Below are 27,345 nucleotides of genomic sequence, written 5' to 3' on the forward strand. Positions count from 1 at the left end.
CACATAATATTTATAACATCCTGCTGCTTGGTCTCTCCTGGAATGTTTATGACTGTGTCCGTGTACCTGGGGGAATCTTTAGGAACCGCACCCTGGACCAGACACGGACTGGACAGGTAAGTGTTAAACTCCAACCACTCACTGTTCTCACTATTGCACCAACTTCCAGCCTGACCACTGGATGATCTAACATCACACTTCTTTACAGAGACTTCTTCAACGCTTATGGTTTAATCTAGTGATGGAGAAACTGAAGCACTGAATCAATCTGAAGCAGTTGTGTTGGAATGGTTCAGGTGTTTGGAAGCATTTGAGCTAATTAAATGTGGCGACATCTGCTGGATAATATTATACATAGCATTTACATGAAACAGGACAAAGGGTCGTGAAACAGAAAGACTCTGTTGTGTTTGTTCAACAATAAAGGATCTACAGTATGTGCATCTTGAAATGTTTGATTTCTTTTTCTTTTATAGAAAATAATAATATAGTTGTATGAGTTAGCCATCATATAATACTGTATGTTTTAGATGCTTTTATAAGATTGATAGAAATACAAAAAATTACAAAATAAAAAAAGTGAAATGCTTGTGCATCTAGGGACTGTGATGACAGTAGCTGTACTAAATGCTTGTGAGACTGGGAAGAGGATTTGGGTGGTTCAGAGATTTTTATTTAAAAACAAGATCATTTCAGCAGACTTGGGTTTTAGTCTGTTCCTCTTCTTACTTATCACCTCTCCAGCTTTGGAGAAGACCCTCTCACATGGGACAGACGTTGCAGGCATGTGTAAATATCGTCTGTCAAGCTTGTACAGATTGGGATAAACTGCCACCCTTTGCTGCCAGTATTTCAAGGGGTCTTCTCCTCTGGAGAGGTAGGACTCAGATAAAGACCACTGAACCTCCACTGTTTTCTGGACTCTCTGAGTTTCACCTGCAAGAAATCAGAACAGAAGAAGGTGAAATCCATTGTATGTGTTTTTGTCTCAAAGAAGGTTTTTCTACAGACTAATGCAACCAAGCAACTCAGCAGTCCAGAAGTTCCCACAGGTTGTCAGGGTCAGCCTCTTGTGTTGAGGGACCAGGGACTTCCTCTGTTGTGGACTGTAAAACACATGGAAATCCATCCAGTTGTTTGATAGAGCATATATACAAGCAATGATCAAATAAAGAGAAAGCTATTAGCTGTGATGTTGAGGGTGTGACATGTTCTGATCTCCTCAGTCCTGCACATTCTGCTGTGACTCTGGTAACTGCCTCCTGTGCATTGGTCTGGTTGCCAAATGTTATTGTTTTGAAACTTGGCTCAAGAACAGTCGCCGTTGACAGGACCTGAATTTTTTCCACACTGCACCTTGTCAATAAAAAGTGCAGCAGACTTAGTCTCAGCAGCTGTGTGCATGGATGGACTAGTGATGTGGACTTCTCTGTAATTTTATGTTGTATCATGTGAATGATTGGTATGACCTTGGATGCTGACACCTTCTTCTCTACTGAAAGCTCAGTAGTAGCCAGAGACAGCGGCCCCAGAACCTCAAGGCATTCAGCCACAGCCTCGTAGTCCACACAGCTTAGTGGCACCACATCTGTTGTTAGTGATGCAAGTGCTGCTCCCACTGGCTCACGCTGCTCATGTAGACGTTGGAACATGAGGAAAGTGGAATTCCACCTGGTTTCAACCTCTTCAATCAAGTTGCTCCTGAACCTCTGTCAGTTTCTCCTTGGCCCTTGTGCTGGTTTTGAAGAAACAAACAACTTTTCTGGCTCACATACAGATCTCTGCTAGTTCTGCTGTTGCCTCCAAATTTAAACTATGCCCAGAACAAGGTATGTTGTGTAGTCTAAGAAGCCTAGCACTAGCCACCATATTTGCCTCATTGTCAGTGAGCAGACAGTGGATCTTGTTTTTAAGGCTCCATTCGTCAGTTAAGAGTTCTTTGGCATTCTTTAGGTTTTCAGCTGTGTGGGCCTGAGGGATTTTAGTGACACCTAACAGAACACATGACAGTTTCACTTCCTCATTTCTATAATGACAGGTGACCCCGAGGAAGGCATCCATATTTCCAGATGTCCACATGTCTGCTGTCAAACTTACTGCCACAGTCTTCTCCAGCTCTGCTCTAGCTTTCTCCTTGGCTTCTTTCTACTTTGTCTCCACCATGGCTCTCAGTGCTTGTCTTGTGGGCAGGACATATGTTGGGTCAAGCTTGTTAACAAAGGCTTTAAAGCCTTTATCCTCAACCACAGAAAATGGCTGGCAGTCCTGCACAATCATGTCTACCAAGGCCTCATCCAGTTCAGCTTGTCGCCCTTTAAAGCAGAAAATGGAAACAGTTATTCACACAGAACTTTTTAAAACGTATTATTGTTGTTTTGTATCTTTTCCATTTTAATCTTGCTCTGTCTTTTTAATACATATACATGCTAGTTGCCATAGGCTAACCATGTCCAGTTACTCCAGGAGCAGCAGGAGCAGCAGGAGCAGCTGGATTGGGTGTGGTCTCAGGGTGTCTTGAGTGCAGGTGCCTCAGCATTGAAGAGGTGTTGTTATTAAAGGCCAGCTCTGGAGCACAGATCAGACACTTGACCTTTGTTGGGGTAATAATGTCAAAGTGCTCCCACACATAAGATCTGGTTCTTTTAGGGGCCTCTCCTCCATTCTCCCTATCTCTCCTTTCCTCACTGTCAAACACTCAGACTATCACACAAACACTTAATGCTCTCACAATGGCTTTACACTCACACTTTCACAACTAACTAACTAAATAAATAGTTTCTCTGTATGTATGTAAATCAGTGTGAATGCCTATGTGCCAAGTTCATCTAATGTTCTACTAAAACCTTAAACTTCACTCTCCCTTGTTCTAAATCAATGAAACTACATAACGTATGAAAAACTCTCCTCCTCTCAAAAACCCACAACCATCTGAGGGACTGTGTCCATTTCTAATCATTGTGAGTTTGACAATCCCGCCCTGCATTCAAACCTGGAGTGACACGTGGCTGATGACGGCCGATACGCGTGTGACGTAGTGAAGCTTCATTTGGGGAGTCACGTGATTTTTCGACTGATGAAGCGAGACATCGAAACATCTTGTCGTGATTCTGCTTTGAAAGCTCCACACTGTTTTGAGCATCTGCTTCAAGCATAACATCTCTAATCTAAGTTGCTATATGTTTAGTTTTATTCAGTTAAGCTTTGTTAACTGTTTATTTTTGTAAATTTTGTAGATATTCCTTGTTTTCTCCGTTATATGTATTTGTGGTGACACCTGGGCTCTGTGAAATAAACACTTTCTTTTGGACTGGAACAACGTTTTGAGTCTGTCTCCTACTAATTCCTACCGCTCTGGCCAGGCTTCCCTACACATTCTTAACATTTTATCACTCTGTCTACTTTTATACCATCATCAGTTAGTAACATCATATACTGACCAGACTTAGCAGCAGACTGGAGTCCCAGCATCCCATGCAGGCCAGTACACAACTGTGTGTTGCACAAGGCCAGCTCCTGTTAATCTTCTCATTATGGATCAATCAGCACCTTCCAGTCTGTCTGAAGTCTGCCTCCTTCATCTGGCACAATGAATACCTCCCAGACACAAGCTGACCATTGGACTGCTCTGCAGCTGAAGAGTTCACTTCAGTTGGTAGGGTAGGACAACTTTTGTCCTGGACGTCTCTGGTTCTTCTGATGGACCCATCATACAGGGAGGATCTTTCACATGTCCCTGTGATTGGATGTCTCGCTGCCATTCTGTCTCTTTCTGGCAGTAGTGGGAACGGAGACCTCAGGTTCTTAACCCACTGCACATCAACCTGGAGTTCCTTCTTGGCTGCCAGTCTGATATGATCAGTGGTTGGGGCACACAGTTTTCCATCATGTGGCTGGAACAACAACTGTTTTGTGTTAGTTGTTAGTGCGACGATCAACCTGTCCAGCTACATCAGAAATGTAATAGGTGGGAAAGAGCTTGAAACTTATAGCAGCCCGTCTGTGTGGTCTCTTGCTGACTCCGTCCAAAAGAGAAAGTTGAGATAATATACAACAGCATGTAGACAGGAAGAATGAAGGACACCACCTGGAGAAAGAAAATAATCAATAATGTTATTGGAAGGAAACAAGAAAAGAAGACACTGATGAAGCAAGGTTTAACTGACCAGCAGCTTTCTGTAGCTTCATGAAAAGCTTTGGGTATACGTCCTTAAAGTTTAAGAGTTCCTGAAGGCTGTTCATCATGTCTGCTGTTGAGCCCTCAGAGGACACACCCAGGGCGTAACAAGCCTCTTGGAGTTCAACAGACCCATTTACATCAGAGGAAGCACCCATTATATCATGTGACATGTTACAGTGAACACACACAAAGAAAAGTTATCTGAGGACTGCATGAGGACTATGTCTATGTGGAGAGGAGAGGAGAGGAGAGGAGAGGAGAGGAAGAGGAGAGGAGAGGAGAGGAAGAGGAGAGGAAGAGGAGAGGAGAGGAGAGGGGGGAGTTTTACAACGTTAAATAAAAAGAGAGACCGACACCTGGGGACTTGAAGCCCAGGATATAAAGAGCAGAAAACTAAACTCATGTGATGCAAAGAATAAGGACACAGGTTCATGACTGAGGAGGCAGAGACAGTAGATAAAGCTAATAAGTTGTTATTGAAAAAATAAACCTGAAGAGAGAAGTGGAGAAAAGATAACACAAGGTAAGTATGACTAAAATGATTTTATTAATATTAATGTAAAAGGCTGAAACTCTAATAACTACACCCCCCCCCCCACCACCACCACCACCACCACCAGGGACCAGCAAGAGAGGCTGAACTGATCCACCTGAAGCCTTTTACACCTGGGTTGCATTCTCAGCCTTTCAATGAGGTTCAGCACATGTATAGAGTCTAAGTATCCGAACATCCATAGACTAGAACAATGTTTACCTTCTTAGAGTCAGTGATATCCAGTATGATGACCTCATGACCTCTAGGGGCTTTAGGGAGAATATTTCCCACTCTGGTGAGCTCTCCCATCCATGGTGCCAAAGTGGAGTGACCAACAGATGCACAATATGAGTTTGTCACAGATGTTCCTGTTAGTAAAACATACAACATTGTAAATGTGTTTCTTCAGACTTTGTTAGCGTAGCATACATTTAGCCAAAAGTGGACGGTTGAGATCATTTTTCACTTTTTGCTCTATTCTACATTTATGAGAATCCAATAACTCCACCAGTATATATGACTGACAGATGATCAGACATGTTACAGTTAAACTGAACACTGAACATCATGTTATTTAGAGAGAAAAGAAAGACTTTAAGGGAGCTTTGAACTGATTAAGACTGAAATGAAAAGGTCATGTAGTGATCCAAGGTCAGAAAGGAACCTGAAGAGGAGCATAGATGTAGAAAACCATCAGGTCAAAGCCAGACTCTGAATATATAGAAGAGTCAATGTCCTCAGTTCCTCTGAAGTCACGTGATTTAGTAGAAAGGCTGCAGCAGAACAGACGCATGCGCACTCTCCTCTGAAAACTAGTCGGTCCTGTTTGTCTGGACATTTCTGCTAGAGACGTCATGTGACAGAAGCCTGGTTCTGATCAGAGACGTGTGATTGTCTGTTCCAACTGCTTCTAAAACATAATGTGTAAAATGATCCCATCATTCTGTGTTACATATTTTTAGACAACTTAATTCCAAGTCATGACCAAGTCTGAAACTTCTTTCACTCTTTTACTTAGTTCTTTTAGGAGACAGTGAAAATAAATCCTTAGATTTAGTTTAGTTTACTTTCAGAGTCAGACTGCTGCACCTGACACAAACTGGATGAACAGGTGTGAAAGTATGAGGAAACTGAACGTCTTCCTCTTTCCTCAGAAGGGATCTGTGGCGTTCTGGACTTCATCCAGAGAGAGACACACCTGGCCCCTCCCTCTCTTCACCTGTCAGAGGAAAGCTGACACTGTAGAAGCAAACGTGGCTGCAGAGAAGTGTTGTCAGAGAGTCAGTAGATGATCAGCTGCTGTAACCCTTAGTTTGACAGGAAGATGAAGACGTTGGTGGTGTTTGTGATCCTCGTTCACGGTAAGATATCTTCTTCCTGGATCTGATTATCACTTCAGTCTGACATCATTTCTCTCACGTCTGTCTCTTTAAAGAAAGTCAGTGATGACCTGTTTCAACTTTGATTAGTTCTTAGTTTGTCTGTGAGGGACACGTCCAGAAGCAGAGTCTGATGTTCTGTTCATGTGGACTGTTTCTAATTACTGCTGTAAATGTAAAATCACATCAAGAAAGAAAGAATCAAACAGATTGAAGGTGAGCTCAGAGCTAACGACTGCTTGATGATCTGGCTGCAGGTCAGGACTTCACTGTTGGACACAAACATTTACAAATGTCAATGTGTTTGAAAGTGAAACTGTCAGCTAGTGACTTCTTCATGGGGGGATGTTGACGACTAGTTTCCTCATCCAGATGCCACATTTCTGAGAACAAGCAACAGAGACATATTAAAGGTTAATAAATGTTAACCTTATTAAACAGCAGCTGTTTTCATTCACCCTATCTATCCTGATGTTTCCAGTGGTGAATGTGGGACAGGTTTTCAGTGACTGGAACAAACTGAATGTCCCGGTCTGGACTCCACAGCCTCCGTCCTGTTTATTTCTGTCTCTAGACAAAAGTCTGAACATTCACACATTAACAACGGGTCAGTCTTCAAATGGGTTCTTACTGGAATCAACACAAATGATCCAAAGCTTTCTGAGCAGCACAGAGGACAGAACGTTGACTATCACATGTCTGGATGTATCAGATGATCAGAGAACAGTCGGTCCAGTGTGCTGTTCCTGACATTGTGAACTGGAACCAGGTCAGAGGTTAACTATCAAACACAAACACTGTGAGCTACGGTGTCCTGGAGTGGACAGAAAGACAAACATCTGTAGAATGAGGCCATGTTTCCTAAGCTGAGTGCTAGAAATGCTAGAAAGAAGACAAGAGAACAGAGAGCATTGACTGTGGACCCAGCCCCCCTGGACCTTAGGGGCCGTCTACACGGAAACGCAAAAACGCTGAAACGCATACATTTTTCATCGTTTTGGCCGATTGTCCACACGTATCCTGTAAACGCATAGCCCTAAAACGCACTTTTCTGAAAACGGGTCCCAGGGTGGAGAAATTCGCAACTTGCGTTTCTATGTGGACGGCGAAAACGGGGAAAACGATGACGTCATCGCCACACTCCCGAGCAGCCTTCCACATCCCGCGAGACGTCTCGTAACAACATCAACAACAATGGCGGACTACATGCTAGTTTTCATGCTGGAGAAGATATTGAGCCTATTAGGGTTACTAGGGCAAAATATCATGCTCCTGTGCCACCACGCTGAGCAAAAAAGGCGATTTGTAAACAGCGCTCAAGATTTGTGCGCATGCTCCGCCTCTTCCTCTCCGTTTTTGGTGAATTTCTGAAACTGAAACAGCGCCACATAGGCCTGGAATATGAAGTAGCGTTTTCGGTCGTGCTGAAACAGACCTGTGTGGACGCGGATATTTCTTGAAATGATGCCCTCGAAAACGGAGAGGGAAAAGACCGTTTTCGTACGTGTGGACGAGGCCTAAGATAGATAGATAGATAGATAGACAACTTTATTGATCCCTTTGGGAGGTTCCCGCAGGGAAATTGACACTTATGGACAAGCAGACCATGAACATGAAGGATGTTTCTCAGTAACATCTTAATAATAATAATAATAATACATTTTATTTAAAAGCGCTTTTCAAGATACTCAAAGACACTTTACATAAAAAGGACATCAAATTAGCAAAACAATCAGTAGCTCTAACTTGCTCCAATCAGTAGATGTTCTCTCTGTGTTTGCTGCATGTTAGCTTCCTAATGTTCCAGACTTGTAAATCTGTGAAAGCAAGAAGCCATCTCTGAATACTTGACATGAATAACACAGTTGGAGTTCTAGTTTGGACGTTGAGACAGTTTGTCTCTGTGTTAGTATCAGGACCAGAGGAGGCCTTTTACTGATGGAGTGTAGTGCAGAGATCAGTCCTGAGAGATGGTGCACCATGAGTTCATTCATCAGTTAGAGCTAAAAATCATCTTCTGCTTGACTGAACTCTAAACTGTTCCAGGACTGGAGTAGAGGACAGATCTGATCAACACGATCTTACAAATGTCATTACTCATTACTTTGAGCAAGAGAGGAAGTTTTTCAGCCAAATCTATGGAAACTGTCAAAACACATTCAATGATCTGTTCTTTGACTTCAGTCTGTGAATGAAATGTAGTTTTTCATTGACTGACTGATAGTTCAACTGGTTTCTCTGGCCCCTGCAGATAATGTGACCTACAGTCAGTCATGTGTCAAGTCAAACCCACAGCATGCAGCTGATTTGTCTTTCTCTTTGTGTGTCCTCTCAGTTTCCCAGCATGCCCTGGCAGGTGTGGTGCAGGTGAATGAGGGGGCGGAGTCTGTCCTGCTACCCTGCCACTACTTGGGTTATTTACTTGAGGACTCCACAGTGATTTGGACCAGGAACGATCTCAGTCCCAAATCTGTCCACAAACGAGGAGAAACAGATGAAGTTAAAGGTCAGAACCAGGTTTACAGGGGGAGGACATCGATGACGCCTGATGCTCTAGACACTGGAGACTTCAGCCTCACTCTGACAAAACCCCACCTCTCTGACAGCGGCAACTACATCTGCTCCATCAGTGATGGAAGAGAAGAACTGAGAGTGACAGACGTACACCTACAGGTCAAAGGTCAGAAAAAAACCTCAACATGTGTTCACTGTTTAAATATGAGGAGGAAGAAAAAGACTCAACTGAACCTTTGTGAGGTTTCACTTTCTGTGGCAGAACATTTGACAAACAGCAGTGGAGACAAGAGCAGCACCTCATTCATTCATTCATTCATTCATTCATTCATGCTACAAGATATGACAGAACCAGTATTAACTCTGTCAAAGACTGGAAAACCTGAAGGAAGGTGATGGGTCCTTCTAAGAGTGTTAGAGAAAAGTGTAAGGAAGAGTTTCTCACAGACATTTAGCAATGATGAAAGGATGAAAATCTAACTCAGGTTTTTATGTGATCCAGGAATGAAGTTTTAAAGCAGCAGTGTTTTCATATTATTAGGAACAGTCTGGGGAGACATTCCTGTAAAGATTATGTGTTGTGTTTCTGCTAATGTGATGAGATGCTTCTAATTAGGGCTGTCAATAGATTCAAATATTTCATTTCATAGTTAAATTCAAATTAATCACACATTCTTTAAAAGTCTGTTTCAGATAAACCTTGAAGGTACATTTGAAAGTTTTTAATTCTCTTCTCAACATAAGAAACTAGAGGATAAGAGCTTGGTGCCAGAGAAAAGAAAGTAGAGCATAGGAGCTTGGTATGTAAGAGAAGAGAGTAGAGGACATGTGTTTGGTGCATGGTCCCCCAGCAGCCTAGGCCTTTAGTTGTACCTGTTAGGGAAGAATTTGTGGTGATGCCGATGAAGAAGAAGTACCAGAGTCCTGTATGTCTTATGCTAAAGAAGTTTATTTAGGCTCAATCGAGGAGAACAGAAGATTCGTCATCACAACATAAGTGCATGAGTCCACCTCAGTTCTAAGGGTCAAACAGTAAAGCTCAGATTCTTATACTAGAAAGGTGGGCCGAGGCAGCAAAGGGGAGATGTGTCAACATCCAACTGGCTATAGTACATAAACATGAAGATAGGGATTCACACCAACTAGGAAACACGAAGTGTCTTCCAGGAACAGAGGACGTTATCATCTAACTCTACAGCTGTGCCTGTAGACAGCCAGACAGTGAGACTGAAGACGCCAAAAGAGGGACCATGGCCTTGGCATGTTCCTCAGAGAGAAAATAGGGCAGATAACTGACCCCAGCAGTAGGGAAGAGAAATTATTCTCTAACAGTACTGAACCGTGACTTGTGGAAACCCTACTGGAGAGGGTGTCTGCCTCCTGAACCCAAACTGGGAGCTGGTTCCACATTCTACTTTTTAAAATTCTAGGAACCATAAGTAGGCCTGAACTTTCAGACTGAAGTGATCTGTTGGGATGATCTGGTACTATGAGGTCTTTAAGATATGATGGAGCTAGGCCTTTAAGGGCCTTGTATGTAAGGAGGAGGATTTTAAATTCTATTCTAGACTTTAAAGGGAGCCAGTGAAGAGAAGCTAAAACTGGAGTAATATGATGATCCTGCGGCATTTTGAATCAATTGGAGGCTTTTTAAAGAGTATTTGGAGCAGTAATCCAGCCTGGAAGACACAAATGCATGAACTAGTTTTTGATCCAGTGGTAACTCTGTTCACATCCACAGTAAATGGAGATAACTTAGTTCTAGTAGAGAGGAGACTCTGACAGGATGTTGAAGATGAACTTATGGTCCAAAAACCCATTCCTTTATCAATTACTGCTCCTTTTTCTCTGCTTGACTTCATCCTCATCTTCTTTGGGGAGTTTTGTCAGTTTTGATGCAAACACCTGCCTCTACAGTTTATTATTGTCCTCTCAGACCAGCAGGTGGATGTGAAGGTGCAGGAAGGGGCGGAGTCTGTCATCCTACCATGCAGAACAAATGCTGACCTGCCTGAGGACACCTCAGTGGAGTGGACTCGCTCTGAGCCAGAATTCATCATGGTCCATGTGTATCGAGACGGAAACAACCAACTTAACAAACAAGATAACCTTTACTGTGGCCGAACGAAGATGAATGAAGACCTGCTGGAAACTGGAGACCTCAGTCTGACCCTGAAATACCCCGCAGAGAGAGACTCTGGATCATACATCTGCACCGTCTACAGAGGCCAAGACATCCTGAGAGAGAAAGTAGTGCTGCACCACCTCAAAGGTACTGTAAGGACTGTAGATATAGGTCAGAGGTCAGAGATCAGAGCTGTAGATACAGGTCAGAGGTCAGAGGTCAGAGCTGTAGATACAGGTCAGAGGTCAGAGGTCATGTTTTTCTTTATGTTTCTCCACAGACCTGTTTCCAACCTGGGCCAAGGTTCTCCTGGTTCTCCTGGTTGTTCTTGGTGTCGTTGGGGGTCTTTTGTTTTGTTTTCGACACTACTTCATGTCAGGTGAGTCTCTACTACTACACCACCCATAATGCTGATGGTAACATGTGTCCTATGGAGGAGACTTGTTCCAGCTGCTGAAAGAGTTCAGAGTTCAAACAGCTGCTACAGAGAGCTGAAGAGAAACTTCCAAGTTTAGTTCCAGAAGTCAGAAACTCTTCATCAAACATGTCTGCAGCACTTTACAGGACGCTTTGACTAGTTACCAAGGAACGAGTCAGGAAGACATCAGGAACAAACGGAGACACAATCCAGCTCTAATCAGAAGCTCCTGACATCCTCAATCAGGACCTGAGCTCTGAGCTCATGAGTCCAGGTCTCTCCCAGTCCCAGTAAAACCAGAGCAGAGGGTTAGGGTTCTTCCTCATCCATTCATCTGATTGGTTCCTAATTAGTTCCTGACTTCTTCTTTGGTAACTGCTCCAAATGTCCTGAAGAAGAAAACTGGTGTTCAGTCACAAACTAGTTTCCACTGGTTTGTGTCAGAGGTGTGACAGACGTCAGGTGAGCTCAGGTCACCTGGTTGACCCACGTCCTCAAACAAACTGAACACTGAGAGTCCTCCACCAACATGAGACACATAGACAAGGATGGACAGAGACGTCCTGTTACCATCAGAGCTGCTGCTGCTGTCTCTACAGCTGATGATGGGATTTGTTGTCCTCTCAGTCTACCAGGTGGTGGTGGAATCAGGGGCGGAGTCTGTCCAGCTGACCTGCAAAACCACAGCTCACCTGCCTGAAGACGCTAAAGTGGAGTGGAGGGACAGAGACTACAGGAAGGTCCATGTGTATCAGAACTGCTCTGACCAGCTTGAAGACCAGAACCAGATTTACAGAAACAGAACGAAGATGAAGAAAAACCTGAAAACTGGAGACCTCAGTCTGACCCTGAAATACCCCAGAGGCGATGACACCAACACCTACACCTGCACCGTCTGCAACAAGGAGGGAGACATTCTGATGAAGAAACAAGTGGTGCTCAATGTCAGAGGTCAGTACTGTAGATACAGGTCAGAGGTTAGTACTGTAGATACAGGTCAGAGGTTAGTACTGTAGATACAGGTCAGAGGTTAGTACTGTAGATACAGGTCAGAGGTCAGTACTGTAGATACAGGTCAGAGGTCAGAGGTCAGTACTGTAGATACAGGTCAGAGGTTAGTACTGTAGATACGGGTCGGGGGCGGCTGTTGCTCAGTAGGTAGAGCGGGTTGTCCACGAACCAGAGGGTTAGCGGTTCGATCCCCGGAATGTGCCACATGCCGAAGTGTCCTTGAGCAAGACACTGAACCCCCAGTTGCTCCCAGTGCGTGGCACTGGTGTGTGAATGTGTGAGTGCTTGTGTGAGCGAATGGGTAGATGTGTCTGTGACTGTAAAGCGCTTTGAGTACCAATAGGTAGAAAAGCGCTATAAAAAAGCAAGGCCAAGGTCAGAGGTCAGAGGTCAGTACTGTAGATACAGGTCAGGGGTCAGTACTGTAGATACAGGTCAGAGGTCAGAGGTCAGTACTGTAGATACAGGTCAGAGGTCAGTACTGTAGATACAGGTCAGAGGTTAGTACTGTAGATACAGGTCAGAGGTCAGAGGTCAGTACTGTAGATACAGGTCAGAGGTCAGAGGTCAGTACTGTAGATACAGGTCAGAGGTCAGTACTGTAGATACAGGTCAGAGGTCAGAGGTCAGTACTGTAGATACAGGTCAGAGGTCAGTACTGTAGATACCAGAGATGGGACCAAGTCTTTGTCCTCCAGTCCTAAACTTTTCATTTAGTCCCTTTAACAGTAATAATCTATTCAATTTAAATGACGGATCATAAATCCTTTTTAAATCTACATTTATTTATCATAACATGTGATAAAATGTCTAAAAGCAAAGAGCTGATCCTTCCATATGGCACTATTAACTAGTTCCATTGAACTCATCTGCAACAATATTCTTCCTTTTAAACTTTCTTTGCTGAAGAAACATTTGATCAAATGTAGAAAAGTGCAGCTGAAAACATTTGTACAAAAAGTGCTGACATTTCATTTCCAAAGCTCTAGAATGAGTTCCACAATACTTCATTTCTGTCCTGTCTTGTCCTCGTCTCATCTCATATTGAAACATAACATCATCATCATCAGCGTATCCATCAACAGCTTGGTGTATTTTCTGCTATTTCAGGGCCTTATTCTCCATTGCATTTACTAAAGTTTGTCAGTCATTTGTGGACGATGAGGTGATGAGATTGAAGGCTGTTGTGGTTCATTGGTGATGCTTTTGTTCATCTGGTATTCCTCAAATCTGGAAAGAAGTCAGCTTGTAAAACAGATGTCAGTAAATCCCTTCTAGTCCTCCATAGATAGCATTTAAAATGACACTTTGCTCCTAATACTAGTAATATATCAACCTTAACATTAAGTTCCTATAAGCTTCTGGCGCCGGTCGAAGCCGACAGCTGCTTGTAACAGCTCTTACTTGATTTCTCTTTCTTTCCAGTTTATTTCACTTTTAGTGGAGATTACATTGTAGATACTTTTAAGACAGCACCACACTTTTATAGTTTTTACTGGGAGTCTCACCATCGCTGTAGTCTACATATTTATAACAACATCCAGACCGGCCGGTGTAACAGTGCACCAAGCGGCCCTTTGTTTACAGGAGGGAACAGCTGATCGTGCTGTGTAGCGCTGTAGTGTTCCCTCAGGACAGACATGAGATCCCCCCCAGAGATACTTCAAGGAAGAACTCACCACAACACTGTACACCTGCAGCCTGTGTATAAGCCTACTGTTCGCCTGCAGCCTGCGTATAAGCCTACTGTACACCTGCAGCCTGCGTATAAGCCTACTGTTCACCTGCAGCCTGCGTATAAGCCTACTGTTCACCTGCAGCCTGCGTATAAGCCTACTGTTCACCTGCAGCCTGCATATAAGCCTACTGTTCGCCTGCAGCCTGCGTATAAGCCTACTGTACACATGCAGCCTGCGTATAAGCCTACTGTACACCTGCAGCCTGCGTATAAGCCTACTGTACACCTGCAGCCTGCGTATAAGCCTACTGTTCGCCTGCAGCCTGTGTATAAGCCTACTGTACACCTGCAGCCTGCGTATAAGCCTACTGTGGAGAAGCCTGGAAACCATCTCAGGCTACAAAACACCCCATGAACATGTTGAGGGGGATCAGCAGTGGGTCAACGATCTAAATCTACATTTCAATAGGTTTGATCAAGAACCCACTCCTCCCCCCATGCAGCCACTCCCTCATTTGCAGACACCTGGCGTATGCCCTCCTCACGCAGCCCCTCACACCTCTGGCTCATCAGACCATACAACCACTTCACACCAGGATGGAGCCACTCATACCCCACCCCTGTCCTTCACAGCAGACCAGGAGAGAAAAGAGCTGAGGAAGATAAAACCAAGGAAAGCAGCTGGACCGGATGGTATCAGCTCCAGGCTCCTTAAGTCCTGTGCAGATGAACTGTGTGGAGTTATGGAGCATGTCTTCAACATGAGCCTTGAGCTGAGAGTGCTACCACAGATTTAGAAGACCTCATGTGTGGTACCGGTTTGTAAAACATGACTTTTCTAAGCGATTCTTCCAACAGTGTGGGAATAATCAGGAAAAATTCTGGCGTTTTGTCCCATTGAAATGAATGGAGAAGACTGAAAAAATTGGCAACATTCCGAAATGACCACCTTCACTTTGCTGAGCGATAACTCAGCCATGCTTTGGAGTAGAAAAATACTTGGAAGTTTGTACGAGGCACGGGAAGTGTAGCTTTATTTTCCTGAAAACACCGTTTGGATACCTTTGACGGTTTGGTCAGTGTGGGTCTGATTTCTTTTGGTCCTATGGTTTGGACTTTTTTTATGTCCATTAGTTCGGACACCTAATCCTAGGGTCCAGTTTTTTCTCCCTCTCAGGCAGAGGTGAGAGGTAGAAGGTGACTTCACGCGCAGCTGGCCCTGGTAGCCATGACAACCGGACCCTAACGAGCTCACACATGCAGACACAGGCTGCCAAAACATTATGACCCCTCAGACCAGCATTACAGTTAAACACAGACTGCCAAAACATTATGACCCCTCAGACCAGCATTACAGTCACACACAGACTGTAGAATCTCTGCTCTGCTGCTGTAACAACCAGACTTTGTGTTGTACTTGATGCCACATAGCACCACAAGGTGGCGCCTCCTTTTGTCTTGTAATGTACCAGAGGTCAGAGTTCACTCTGCGCTGCCATTCCAGTCTCTGAGCTCTGTGTGTAGCTCCGTCTTCTCCCCAGTAACAGAGGCGTAGGTTGTACCGACTATATTCTACAGATCATGTATGACGGTGGATACAGGCTTTGTGTGGTGAAGGTTCAAGTCAACAGGTGACAAAGTACCAAGTTAGAAACCTCCTACTTTTGTCTGATCCTTCAGGGTGAATAAAAACTTTCTCATGACTTCTTACCATTCCTTCATGGAGGGCGTGCTCTCCTTCTCATTCACCTGCTGGTTTCATTCCATCAGCCTGGACACACCATCACTAAAGTCTAAAGTCATTGGACGTCCTGGTAGAGCTCTGTCTGCTCTTTGTGATCAACAAACTATTTGAACTGCTCACAGGATCCAAAGAGATCCCTCACACATTCTACACTCTGTGTTTGAGTGGGTTGGAGTTTTGTCCATGTTGTTGCTCTCTGTGCTCATCAGGGATAAATAAAGGGTTTCTGAATTGAATTTGAATAGAAGAGTGGATTTAGGAGAGGAAGAGGAACCATGGACCCTGATATGTGTCTGGACTCCCACTCACCATCAACTCTTTAATAAAATGTGCCAATGACAGCAGCTTGGTGGGATTCCTCTTCTGATAAATGATGTTTTTGTCAAGTTCAGGATGAGAACTGAAGATCATTGTTTGCATGAATCATTCATCAGCACAGATTAGATCCTAAACTGATGGTACACACAACTGAAGAACTTTTGTGGCATTAATGAATAATTAGAGAGCTCCTGTTTGTTCTTGGGTAAGAAGGCCCTCGACCATACATGAGCCAGAAGACAAGAAAGACAATCTGCTGCTGGTGCTGGGAAATAAGAATGAAAAGGAACGAACCTGATTAAGACACAGGGAAATGTTCTGAAATCATTCATTCACTTCATAAATAGTTTAACATTTAACATTTAATACATCAGTAGTTTATACTTCTTAACTTGTCTCTGTTCAATGGCGAATGGGACATATTTCAGACTGGAACCAGTCAAACATGTTTCACTCCAACTATTTCTCTTCAATGTGCTCAGAGCTGCTGCTGCTGTTTCTACAGCTGATGATGGGATTTGTTGTCCTCTCAGTCCCCCAGGTGGAGGTGGATACAGGGGTGGAGTCTGTCCAGCTGACCTGCAAAACCACAGCTCACCTGCCTGAAGACGCTAAAGTGGAGTGGATGGACAGTTACAGGAAGGTTCATGTGTATCAGTACGGCTCTGACCAGCTTGAAGACCAGAACCAGATTTACAGAAACAGAACGAAGATGAATGAAGACCTGCTGAAAACTGGAGACCTCAGTCTGACCCTGAAATACCCCATAGATGGAGACAACAAGACCTACACCTGCACCGTCTACAACAAGGAGGGAGACATCCTGATGAAGAAACAAGTGGTGCTCAATGTCAGAGGTCAGTACTGTCGATACAGGTCAGAGGTCAAAGGTCAGTACTGTAGATACAGGTCAGAGGTCAGTACTATAGATACAGGTCAGAGGTCAGAGGTCAGTACTGTAGATACAGGTCAGAGGTCAGAGGTCAGTACTGTAGATACAGGTCAGAGGTCAGAGGTCAGTATTGTAGATACAGGTCAGAGGTCAGTACTGTAGATACAGGTCAGAGGTCAGAGGTCAGTACTGTAGATACAGGTGAGAGGTCAGAGGTCAGTACTGTGGATACAGGTCAGAGGTCAGTACTGTAGATACCGGTCAGAGGTCAGAGGTCAGTACTGTCGATACACGTCAGAGGTCAGAGGTCAGTACTGTAGATACAGGTCAGAGGTCAGAGGGCAGTACTGTCGATACAGGTCAGAGGTCAGAGGTCAGTACTGTAGATAGAGGTCAGAGGTCAGTACTGTCGATACAGGTCAGAGGTCAGAGGTCAGTACTGTAGATAGAGGTCAGAGGTCAGTACTGTCGATACAGGTCAGAGGTCAGAGGTCAGTACTGTAGATACAAGTCAGAGGTCAGTACTGTAGATACAGGTCAAAGGTCAGTACTGTAGATACAGGTCAGAGGTCAGTACTGTCGATACAGGTCAGAGGTCAGAGGTCAGTACTGTAGATACAGGTCAGAGGTCAGTACTGTAGATACAGGTCAGAGGTCAGAGGTCAGTACTGTAGATACAGGTCAGAGGTCAGTACTGTAGATACAGGTCAGAGGTCAGAGGTCAGTACTGTAGATACAGGTCAGAGGTTAACTGAAGAACTGATAACTCACAGACTGATCAGCTGACTGACCTTAGAAATAATGTCCATGTTCTAATGAGTCCTACAGTAATCAGTCAGCTGCTGATCCAGCTGTGGTAAAGTGTGTGTGTGTGTGTGGGGGGGGGTTATCTTCCTGAACATTAATGTTGTAAACATGTTACTGATGTCACATGATTGGACAGACACCAAAGACAACACTGTCTCTGTTCAATGGAGAATGGGACATATTTCAGACTGGAACCAGTCAAACATGTTTCACTCCAAATATTTCTCTTCAATGTGCTCAGAGCTGCTGCTGCTGTCTCTACAGCTGATGATGGGATTTGTTGTCCTCTCAGTCCCCCAGGTGGAGGTGGATTCAGGGGTGGAGTCTGTCCAGCTGACCTGCAAAACCACAGCTCACCTGCCTGAAGACGCTAAAGTGGAGTGGAAGGACACTAACTACAGGAAGGTCCATGTGTATCAGAATGGCTCTGACCAGCTTGAAGACCAGGACCAGATTTACAGAAACAGAACCAAGATGAATGAAGACCTGCTGAAAACTGGAGACCTCAGTCTGACCCTGAAATACCCCACAGATGAAGACACCTACACCTACACCTGCACCGTCTACAACAAGGAGGGAGACATCCTGATGAAGAAACAAGTGGAGCTCAGTGTGAAAGGTTTGTTTTTTTCTCTCTCTCTTTTTTCTTTGTCTTTTCTTTCACTTTCATTCGGTCTTGCTGTTTCATTCTTTCTTTCGTTCTTTCTTTCTTTCTGTTTCATTATTTTTCCTTTTTTTCTCAGAGGATCATCAGCTGTCTTTCATTCTGTCTCTATCCCTTTCATCTTTTCTTTCTTTCTCTCAGTCTACCAGGTGGAGGTGGAGGAGGGGGTGGAGTCTGTCCAGCTGCCCTTCAGAACCACAGAGCTGCCTGAAGACACTAAAGTGGTGTGGAAGGACACTAACTACAGGAAGGTCCATGTGTATCAGAACGGCTCTGACCAGCTTGAAGACCAGAACCAGATTTACAGAAACAGAACGAAGATGAATGAAGACCTGCTGAAAACTGGAGACCTCAGTCTGACCCTGAAATACCCCACAGATGGAGACAGTGGAGGATACATCTGTAGGGTTTACAACAAGAAGGGAGACATCATGATGAAGAAACAAGTGAAGCTCAATGTCAGAGGTTTGTTTTCTCTCTCTCTCTCTTTCTCTCTCTCTCTCTCTCTCTCTCTGTTTCTCTCTCTGAGTGCATGCTGGTAGTGAGTGTGGTGAGCAGCGACTCTGAGCGAGTGATTTCTAACTTTTTCTGTCTTTTTTCATTAATGTTTTCTTGTGTAGTGGGTTTTAAGTTCATGGTGATAAGTTAGTGGTTTGATTGTTGGTGTGTTTTAGTTTTTTCGGTGAGTTGGCGTCTCAGACTTCATGGTCAATGGAGACTTCTCCCGGCTGACTAGGAAGCACGGCATCAAAGTTGGTGCCAGCTTTCTGTGCAGCGTGGAGGAGGTCGGTTTGGCCGTAGGAGAGGTGGTCGGTCACAGTTCTGTGAAATCGGCCGCTAGGATGAACGGAGCTATGGTTTTATTCTTGGATCAGGTGGAGAAGGTGAACCAGGTTGTGGAGACGGGTATCACCGTCAATGATATGTTTGTGTCGATGCAACCGTTGACGCTGTCCACAACAAAGGTCATTCTGTCTAATGTCCCCCCCTTTATCACTGATGAGTTCCTAAGCAGAGTTTTTTCTTGACATGGAAAAGTTGTGTCTCCTCTTAAAAAGATCCTCTCTGGCTGTAAGTCTCCATTGTTGAAGCATGTGGTGTCTCACAGGAGACAGCTCTACATGATCCTGAACAACCGTGATGAGGAGCTTAACCTCAGATTTCACGTTAAGGTTGATGATTTTGATTATGTTCTCTTTGCCAGTTCTTCTGTAATGTCATGCTTTGGTTGTGGTGAAGAAGGACATACTGTCAGGGTCTGTCCTAGCCAAGGGGGGCCGGCTCCGCCTGGCCTTCTGGCGGCGACCACGGCCCGGCCCGGTGCCACAGAGCATCGCGCCGATGCCGAGTGGAAGGGGGAGGTGATTTTAAGTCACCACACAGTAATCAGTGGAGGAGTGGGTCTCCTGGGGGCCTCATGTACGAAGGTTGCGTGCGTACAAAAATCACGGAAAAGTTCAGATGTATCAAGAGTGAAATGTCCGGGAACTTTGTACGTGCCTACGCCAACAACATGTCTGGTGTACGCTGGCTTCTACAGCTGTTGATCCTTTGGAGACACTTAGATGTGATGCCGGGAAACTGTCATCAATGTGAAAACTATTACTCTGACCGATCGGGACTGTGCCGTGCCAGCCGTGTGGGACAGAATTATCCACATGTCAGCCAGGTATATCAAATACCCACAATGCATCTGAACAGGTCAACATTAAAGAGCAATTCGCAGCGAGAGACGGTTTTCTGAATGTAATCGAAGCTTTCGACTGCACACACATTGCTATAAAAGCGCCGCATGACTTTGTAAATGTCAACAGGAAACATTTTCATTCATCAATGTACAGATCATGCGTACCAAACCAACATTGTGGCAGCGTGCAAAGAGGACATTTTTGCACATCTCCACTCCAGTGAGTAGCGTCCCCAGTTCGTTTTCTGTGAAGTTCTTCTTACTCATTCTTATGTTTTCATTTTCAGATCGTGCAGAGAGGGGAAGCACAGGTGTAGGGTCAATTTAAATATAATTTGCATATTTAAAAGAGGTGTGGACAGGGAGGGGTCGGGTAGGCACGATTGGAATGAACAAAGGAAAATGCTTCTAAATCTGAGCGTGCGCCACGTTTTAGAAGGAAATCCACGCAAGTCTTCGTACATGAGGCCCCTGTTCTCCAGGAACTTCACTCCAGCTTCTCTGGAGGTCGAGCATGTCGTAGAGGGGAGGTGTCTTTTAGCTAAGGCTTTTTTTGACCATTTTATTAATAACCTTGTGTACGGTTGGGTCTGAAAACAGCCACTTGGAGTCACTTTTTGCTCTTAATTTGACCATAACTTTCACTCTGTTGCAGCAAATGAACTGATTTTTGGCGAGGAACCTTAATTTTACATCAATTTTGAAAATATAATGTCAAAATTTTCAATAGGCCAATAATACACTGTGGGCAAATTTACTACCCATTCATACGGTTAGTGGCTGAAAACAGCTGAAAACAGCCACTAACTTTGACTGCTGTAAAAATATATCAGATAAGTATTTTTTCAACTTTCAGCCCTGATCAAAACTACTAAATATTAAAAAATAAATCAAAATTTTGACCCTTTAAATGCCAATTTAGAAAGTAAAGTCACTGATATGGGGAAAATTACACACAAAATGACTTATTTTCAATATAAAAAATGATCGGAGACGTTAAAGTAGTGACTGCAGGGCTGTCCTCAGGAGAATGAGTTCAAATTATGTGTGTGACCTTTGTGCACTGCCATTGATCAGAGCCATAGAGAGAGAGAGTTGCGACACTCTTTGATGTCGCCGCTATGGCTGTCACGTGGTTCATGTAAACCCAATTAGTTCCTAAACATACGCTGGCTGTCATGTTCTTCTATGGGACAGACAGCAGCGATTGCATTATTGAACGGTAAATATAAAATAAAACACACACCCAAGTACTTTTTCAGCTGTTATTACATTATTGCATTTTTGTTAATGTCAGTTTTGCATTTGGAGAGGCAGGGTGACAACGAAAAACTTACTTAGATAAGTTTTAGGCTACATGGAGAGAAAAGCTTAGTGTTCATGTTCGCATGGGTAGTAGCACTGGCTTTAGAGGCTGTAACTTAACTTTTCCAGGACCACAACGCCAAACTCGCCAGTCCTAAAATTCCCGTCATTCCTAATTAAATAACCCTCTCTCAAATCACGAGTCACGACAATGCCTTGACATACGGGATAGCAATCTATCAGCATCTCATCAAGCATCAGCAAGTAGCACTGGGCAAATTGTACACTAGCCAAGTGAACATGGAACAGGAACAGTACAACAAATTAAGTACAGCCAACACGTCACATAATTAAAAGTTAGTATATCCCAAAATTCAATTAAATAAAAGTTGCTATAAAGGTGGTAGCGATTCATCACCGAACTACCTTCACAGCAGGGGAAGTCGCGCTGGCTAATTAGCAGGCTAGCAGGCAATGCTAGAAAATTGGTTGAAACAACCAAGATAAAATATAAATAATTACGCTGTGCATATACAAATGAAGACCAGTATAAGCATCGCAAAGGGCCTCTGACACAATATAGACAGTTGACAATTCAAAAGAGGTCGATATTTCAGCAGCTTAGCTCTGGAACAACTCAACTCGCAGCAATGTAAATGAATGAGGTCGAACGCCCAAATGACAGTGTTTGGCGGTTAAAAGCGCCGCCATTTTTTACAACGGAGGTCTATGGGAGTGTCGCAACTCTCTCTCTCGATGGCACTGCCATTGATATAAGCAAAACAGCTCTCAGAACTACACAAGTCAACAAAAACAAAGTGTAAGTGTTTTTATGCACCTGCTGGCCTGCTGGCCTTTTGATCTTGAGAAGAGTAGCCTTGGCACTCAGAACTACAGAGAGTCTACATAGAGTAAACACAAACAAGCATATAATGCTTTTGTTATTTTCATTGCTGTGGATCCCTCTTGGAACCAGAGAAAGCACTTCAAGACGAGGCTTTTCCTTGGAAGAGCTGGGAAATTCTTTGGTGTCTCCAGCATTTCTAAGGAGAGTGCCTTTCTCATGCACCTGTTGCTGCTGCACTGGTGAGAGAGATGTGGGTTGCTGCAACTGCCCCGTCAGAGCCAGAGCCAGCGGGGAACCTGCACGTTGTGCAAAGGACTGAAAGGAGAACGGTCACCACTTGCATTTGTTGTGGAGAACACACATGCAAAGTGCACCAGGTGACATGATGCAAGTCTCGCTTAAAGACTGAAGACACACAATCCCACACACACCCACACACAGACACATGTTCAGTGTCAGTACACACACCCCTAACATGCAGACAAATAAAATAACATGACCTCGCAAGTACAGTATCGTTTCGTTCTTTGTTATCCAGAAACTAATCTTTTTATACAACAGACCCATGTAATGGGATTTGGTGGTCAACAGTAAAATTGCCAAACACACACCCACACACACCCACACGCACACACACACACACACCCACACACACACTAATATTCTCATAAACTCTATATATCAAATAGAAAAACTAATCTTTTTATACAACAGGCCTATGTGATGGGTAAATGGTGTGATTTGGTGGTCAAGAGTAAAATTGCCAAATTTGAGTCCTTCTGAACAGGGGGAATCACCAAGATTGTAAAATGCATTGTTATTTAGTGTCATGTCTGTGCATTCAAATAATGTGGTTATAATGGGAGTCAATGGGGCAAAAACAGCCACTAACGCTATGAAAGGAAGTTTTAATGAAAAACTAAATATGCTTCAAAGTCAATGATGTTACTAGTCTTTGACATATCCAAGACTGTCATAACAGGTAAAAAAATCTCCCGTCTCCCGTCTTTTTAATATTTTGCAGTTTTGATGAGGACTGAGGTTGATTAACAGATTTCTGCAAAAAAAGATGAAAAAAATATTTATCTGATATATTTTTACAGCAGTTAAAAGTTAGTGGCTGTTTTCAGCCACTAACCGTATGAAAGGGTAGTGTTTTTTAACGGTACACAAGGGTTAATATCTATGCTCTAACCAATGGTGCAGAGAGGAGGATGTTACTGAAGCAAGTTAGTGACAAACTGAGTGACTGTGGCTCGGAGGATTTTTTATTCTTTGGAGGGGATTTTAACTGAAAATTAGTTTTTAGACCGTAACCATGCAGAGCCTCATCCAGCCTCCCAGCATGCTCTGAGGCAGCTGGTTCACTCTCATGGCCTGGTGGATGACTCCAGGCAGTATACATGGTCCCATTCTAGAGAAGATAGGGTCTCCTTAGCCAGACTTGACCGTTTTTATTGTTTGAAGCAACATTTTATTATTTTTAAAACGTGTAGAGTCATGCCAGTTGGGTTTTACATTTTACTAAGAGTGCATACTGGCATTTTAACTCAGTTTTAACTTTTGATAAGAGGTTTAAAGATGTTCTTAGTTACTTCTGGAGTGCCTTCAGACAGAGAAAATGTGGATTCACATGTCTGAGACAGTGGTGGGACCGTGGGAGGATAGAAATTAAGCTCTTGTGTCAGCAGCACACACTCAGTGTCACAAGAGACATCACCAGATCTGTAAAAGACCTGGAGACTGATATAGTGGAGCTAGAAACAATGAGTGAGTCCACAGGAAATCGAGGACATACTGAAATCCTCAAAGCTAAAAAAATGGCTTTAGCCAACCTGCTGGAGACAAAAGCACATGGTGGACTGGTGAGATCCAGAGTACAGAACATCTCAGAGATGGATGCACCGTCCAGCTTCTTCTTTGGTCTGGAGAAGAAACGAGGACAGAAGAATCCAGTGATCCACTCTCTCCTGTCAGACACAGGGCAGGAACTGACAGAACCTGGACAGATCAGAAGGAGAGCTGTTGCTTTTTATTCCTCTTTGTACTCCAGTGAATATGAAGAGGATGAGCCACTGTGTCAAGAGTTCTGCAGCGAACTGCCTCAGGTCTCAGAGGAGACCAACTCAAAGCTGGAGAGGCCTTTACAGCTGCAGGAACTTCACGGCGCTCTGCAGAGCATGCAGGGGTGGAGGGCTCCCGGCATCGATGGCCTGACTGTGGAATTTTATAAAGCCTTCTGGGACATTTTATCAGCTGATCTTTTAGATGTTTTTAATGAAAGCATGGCTTCAGGTTCATTGCCACTGTCCTGCCACAGAGCCATAATCACTCTCCTGCCTAAGAAAGGAAACCTGCAGGACATTAAGAACTGGCGCCCTGTGTCTCTGCTTTGTATGGATTACAAGATCTTGTCCAAAGTCCTGGCCAACAGGCTGAGAGCGGCAGTCCATCAAGTCATCCATCGGGACCAGGCGTACTGTGTGCCCGGCAGGTCCATGGTAGATAATATCTACCTAATTCCAGATGTTTTGGAGGTCTCCAGCTCATTGGGTGTAGACTCCGGTCTGATTTCTCTGGATCAGGAAAAGGCTTTTGACCACGCTGAACACTGCTTCCTCTGGAAAACTATGGAGAAGTTTGGGTTCAGCGCTGGTTTCATTGCTAAGATCAGGGTGTTGTACAGTGGTATTGAGAGTGTGCTGAAGTTCAATGGTAGTCTGTGTGCTCCTTTCAGAGTGTGTAGAGGCATCCGACAGGGCTGTGCACTGTCTGGTATGCTCTATGCACTCTCCCTAGAACCCCTGCTCCACAGGATACGCTCAAGTACTGAAGGCCTGATTGGACCTGGTTTTAGAGAGAACATTGTTTGCTTATGCTGATGATGTCATTGTTTTTATAAAAAGCCAGCGTGAAATAGACATTTTAGCTAATATTACAAAAGATTTGAATGTTTTATCATCAGTGACTGTGAACTGGAAAAAAAGTGAAGCTCTTGCAGTCGGTGAGTGGCGTGACGGTCTCCCAGTTCTCCCCCAGAACCTGGTTTGGAAGAGAGACGGTTTGAAATACGGTGACTTTTTAGGAAACGAAATAATAGTCCAGAAGAACTGGGAGAGTGTCACAGATAAAATAGAGGGTAGACTGGCTAAATGGAAATGGATGCCTCCTCAGATGTCTTACAAAGGTAGAGTAGCCTCTCAGCTCTGGCATCGCCTGACATGTATGGACCCCCCCCTCAGGTTTACTAGCCCAGATTCAAACAAAAATGATCAGTTTCTTCTGGGATGGTCTACACTGAGTACCACAGAGTGTACTGTTTTTATCCAGGGAGGAGGGGGGACAGGGCCTCGTCCACCTGGCCAGTAGAAGGAGGGGGGACAGGGCCTCGTCCACCTGGCCAGTAGAAGGAGGGGGGACAGGGCCTCGTCCACCTGGCCAGTAGAAGGAGGGGGGACAGGGCCTCGTCCACCTGGCCAGTAGAACAGCCACATTCAGGTTACAGTTCATCCAGAGGTTCCTGACAGGTCCGTCAGACCTGGTGTGGAGAGAAGTGGCTAGTTGTATTCTCAGACATGTGAATAACCTGGGACTGGATGCTGCTCTGTTTTTATCTGATTCTAAATTTCTAAATGTAAGGGTTTTACCTCCGTTTTATCAGGGTGTTTTTAGATCCTGGGCTCTTTTTAGCCTTAAAGAAAGTGAAAAGTCTAACTCTCTGCACTGGTTGTTGAAGGAGCCACTGATCCACGAGGTGAGGCTGGATGTGTGCAGCGCCGCCACGCCTGCCCTGATGGGGACGCTGCACCAAACTAAGACCTTGTGCCTGAAGCAGCTGGTGGATGCAGCAGGTCCAGACTTGACTGATGCCCGGGCCGTGGGCTCTCTGCTGGGTGGCTCAGAGGGTCCTGGGGCTCTGGAGGCAGAGGCTCTCTGGAAGGGACAGAGGCCTCATCAAGGCCCCATGATTTAGCTTCAAAGGCTTTTATCTCTGTTCTTAGCCCTGCTGTTACCAATAAGCTGAATGAGACTGTCTTCCATCGTTTTCACTGAGTGGACAAGACTCACTGAATTCTTTAATCTTTTAACTGTTGTTTTTAGACAATTTGGTGAAAAGTTTTCTGAGACCAGCTTCATCTTTGGTGTCCTTCTGTCCTTCAGCTTTCTCTACAATCATTCAATAAAGTCATGAAAACCTGCTGCTTCTGCTGCTGCTGCTGCTGCTGCTGTCTCTACAGCTGATGATGAGATTTGTTGTCCTCTCAGTCCCCCAGGTGGAGGTGGATTCAGGGGTGGAGTCTGTCCAGCTGACCTTCAGAACCACAGAGCTGGACGGAGACGCTAAAGTGGAGTGGATGGACAGATACAACAGGACGGCCCATGTGTATCAGAACGGCTCTGACCAGCTTGAAGACCAGAACCAGTTTTACAGAAACAGAACGAAGATGAATGAAGACCTGCTGAAAACTGGAGACCTCAGTCTGACCCTGAAATACCCCACAGATGGAGACAGTAGATGGTACATCTGTAGAGTTTACAACAAGGAGGGAGACATCCTGAGATGGAAAACAGTGGAGCTCAGAGTGAAAGGTTTGTTTTCTTTCTTTCTTTCTTTCTTTCTTTCTTTCTTTCTGTCTGTCTTTGTCTCTAACTGTCTTGTGTCTCCTCTGCAGACAGAGTCCAGGTCCAGGATGTAACGTCTCCTCTGATGGCTGAAGAGTCAGTTTGATCAGGTTGTTGATCTTTGATTATTGATCAGTGAAGGATCTGATGATGATTTAAAAGAAGATAAAGCTGCTGGTGAAGCAGAGTTCATGTCTACGGAAGCCCTAAACGGCCATGCATTCATACATTTCATTTCCTCCGTTTTCCCGTGATAACGGGATAATTTAATTATATTAAATCAGTGCAGGAAACATCATTCAGTGTAGCAATGTCAGAGGAGCAGGAGCATACTGATAACCGCGTCACATATCTTTTCAATCAAGGTCTGACACTTGCTATTACAGACAATAGACACATAAGTGAGTGTAATCTAAGAAGCCTACTACAATATTGTTTTGTTTTCTCGAGATCACGAATTAATTACATCGTTATCTCGGAAAAACAAAGCATTATTATCACGAGATCTCGAGAAAATTATCCCGTTATCACGGGAAAACAAATGAAATTTTTTCCAGATCAGAGAATAATCAGTGATGAAAATAACCTTCAAACAGTGTGAACAGTGTGGCTGGAGCTGAG

General features: G+C 44.2%; 1 protein-coding gene across 1 annotated transcript; it reads left to right on the plus strand.

Moving 5' to 3' along the window:
- Positions 1 to 11,035: 11,035 nt before the first annotated feature.
- LOC311502315 (butyrophilin-like protein 2) lies at positions 11,036 to 26,830 on the plus strand (the record flags this gene model as incomplete). Its single annotated transcript, XM_084564490.1, has 7 exons — positions 11,036 to 11,109; positions 11,776 to 12,099; positions 16,433 to 16,756; positions 17,891 to 18,217; positions 18,404 to 18,727; positions 26,368 to 26,691; positions 26,775 to 26,830. The coding sequence occupies exons 1-7, from the start codon at positions 11,103 to 11,105 to the stop codon at positions 26,828 to 26,830; spliced, it is 1,686 nt and encodes a 561-aa protein (XP_084420616.1). The 5' UTR covers positions 11,036 to 11,102.
- Between the last annotated feature and the right edge of the window lie 515 nt (positions 26,831 to 27,345).

This window comes from Chelon labrosus (genome assembly GCF_963514085.1).
Source record: "Chelon labrosus genome assembly, chromosome: 17".
NCBI lineage: Eukaryota > Metazoa > Chordata > Actinopteri > Mugiliformes > Mugilidae > Chelon > Chelon labrosus.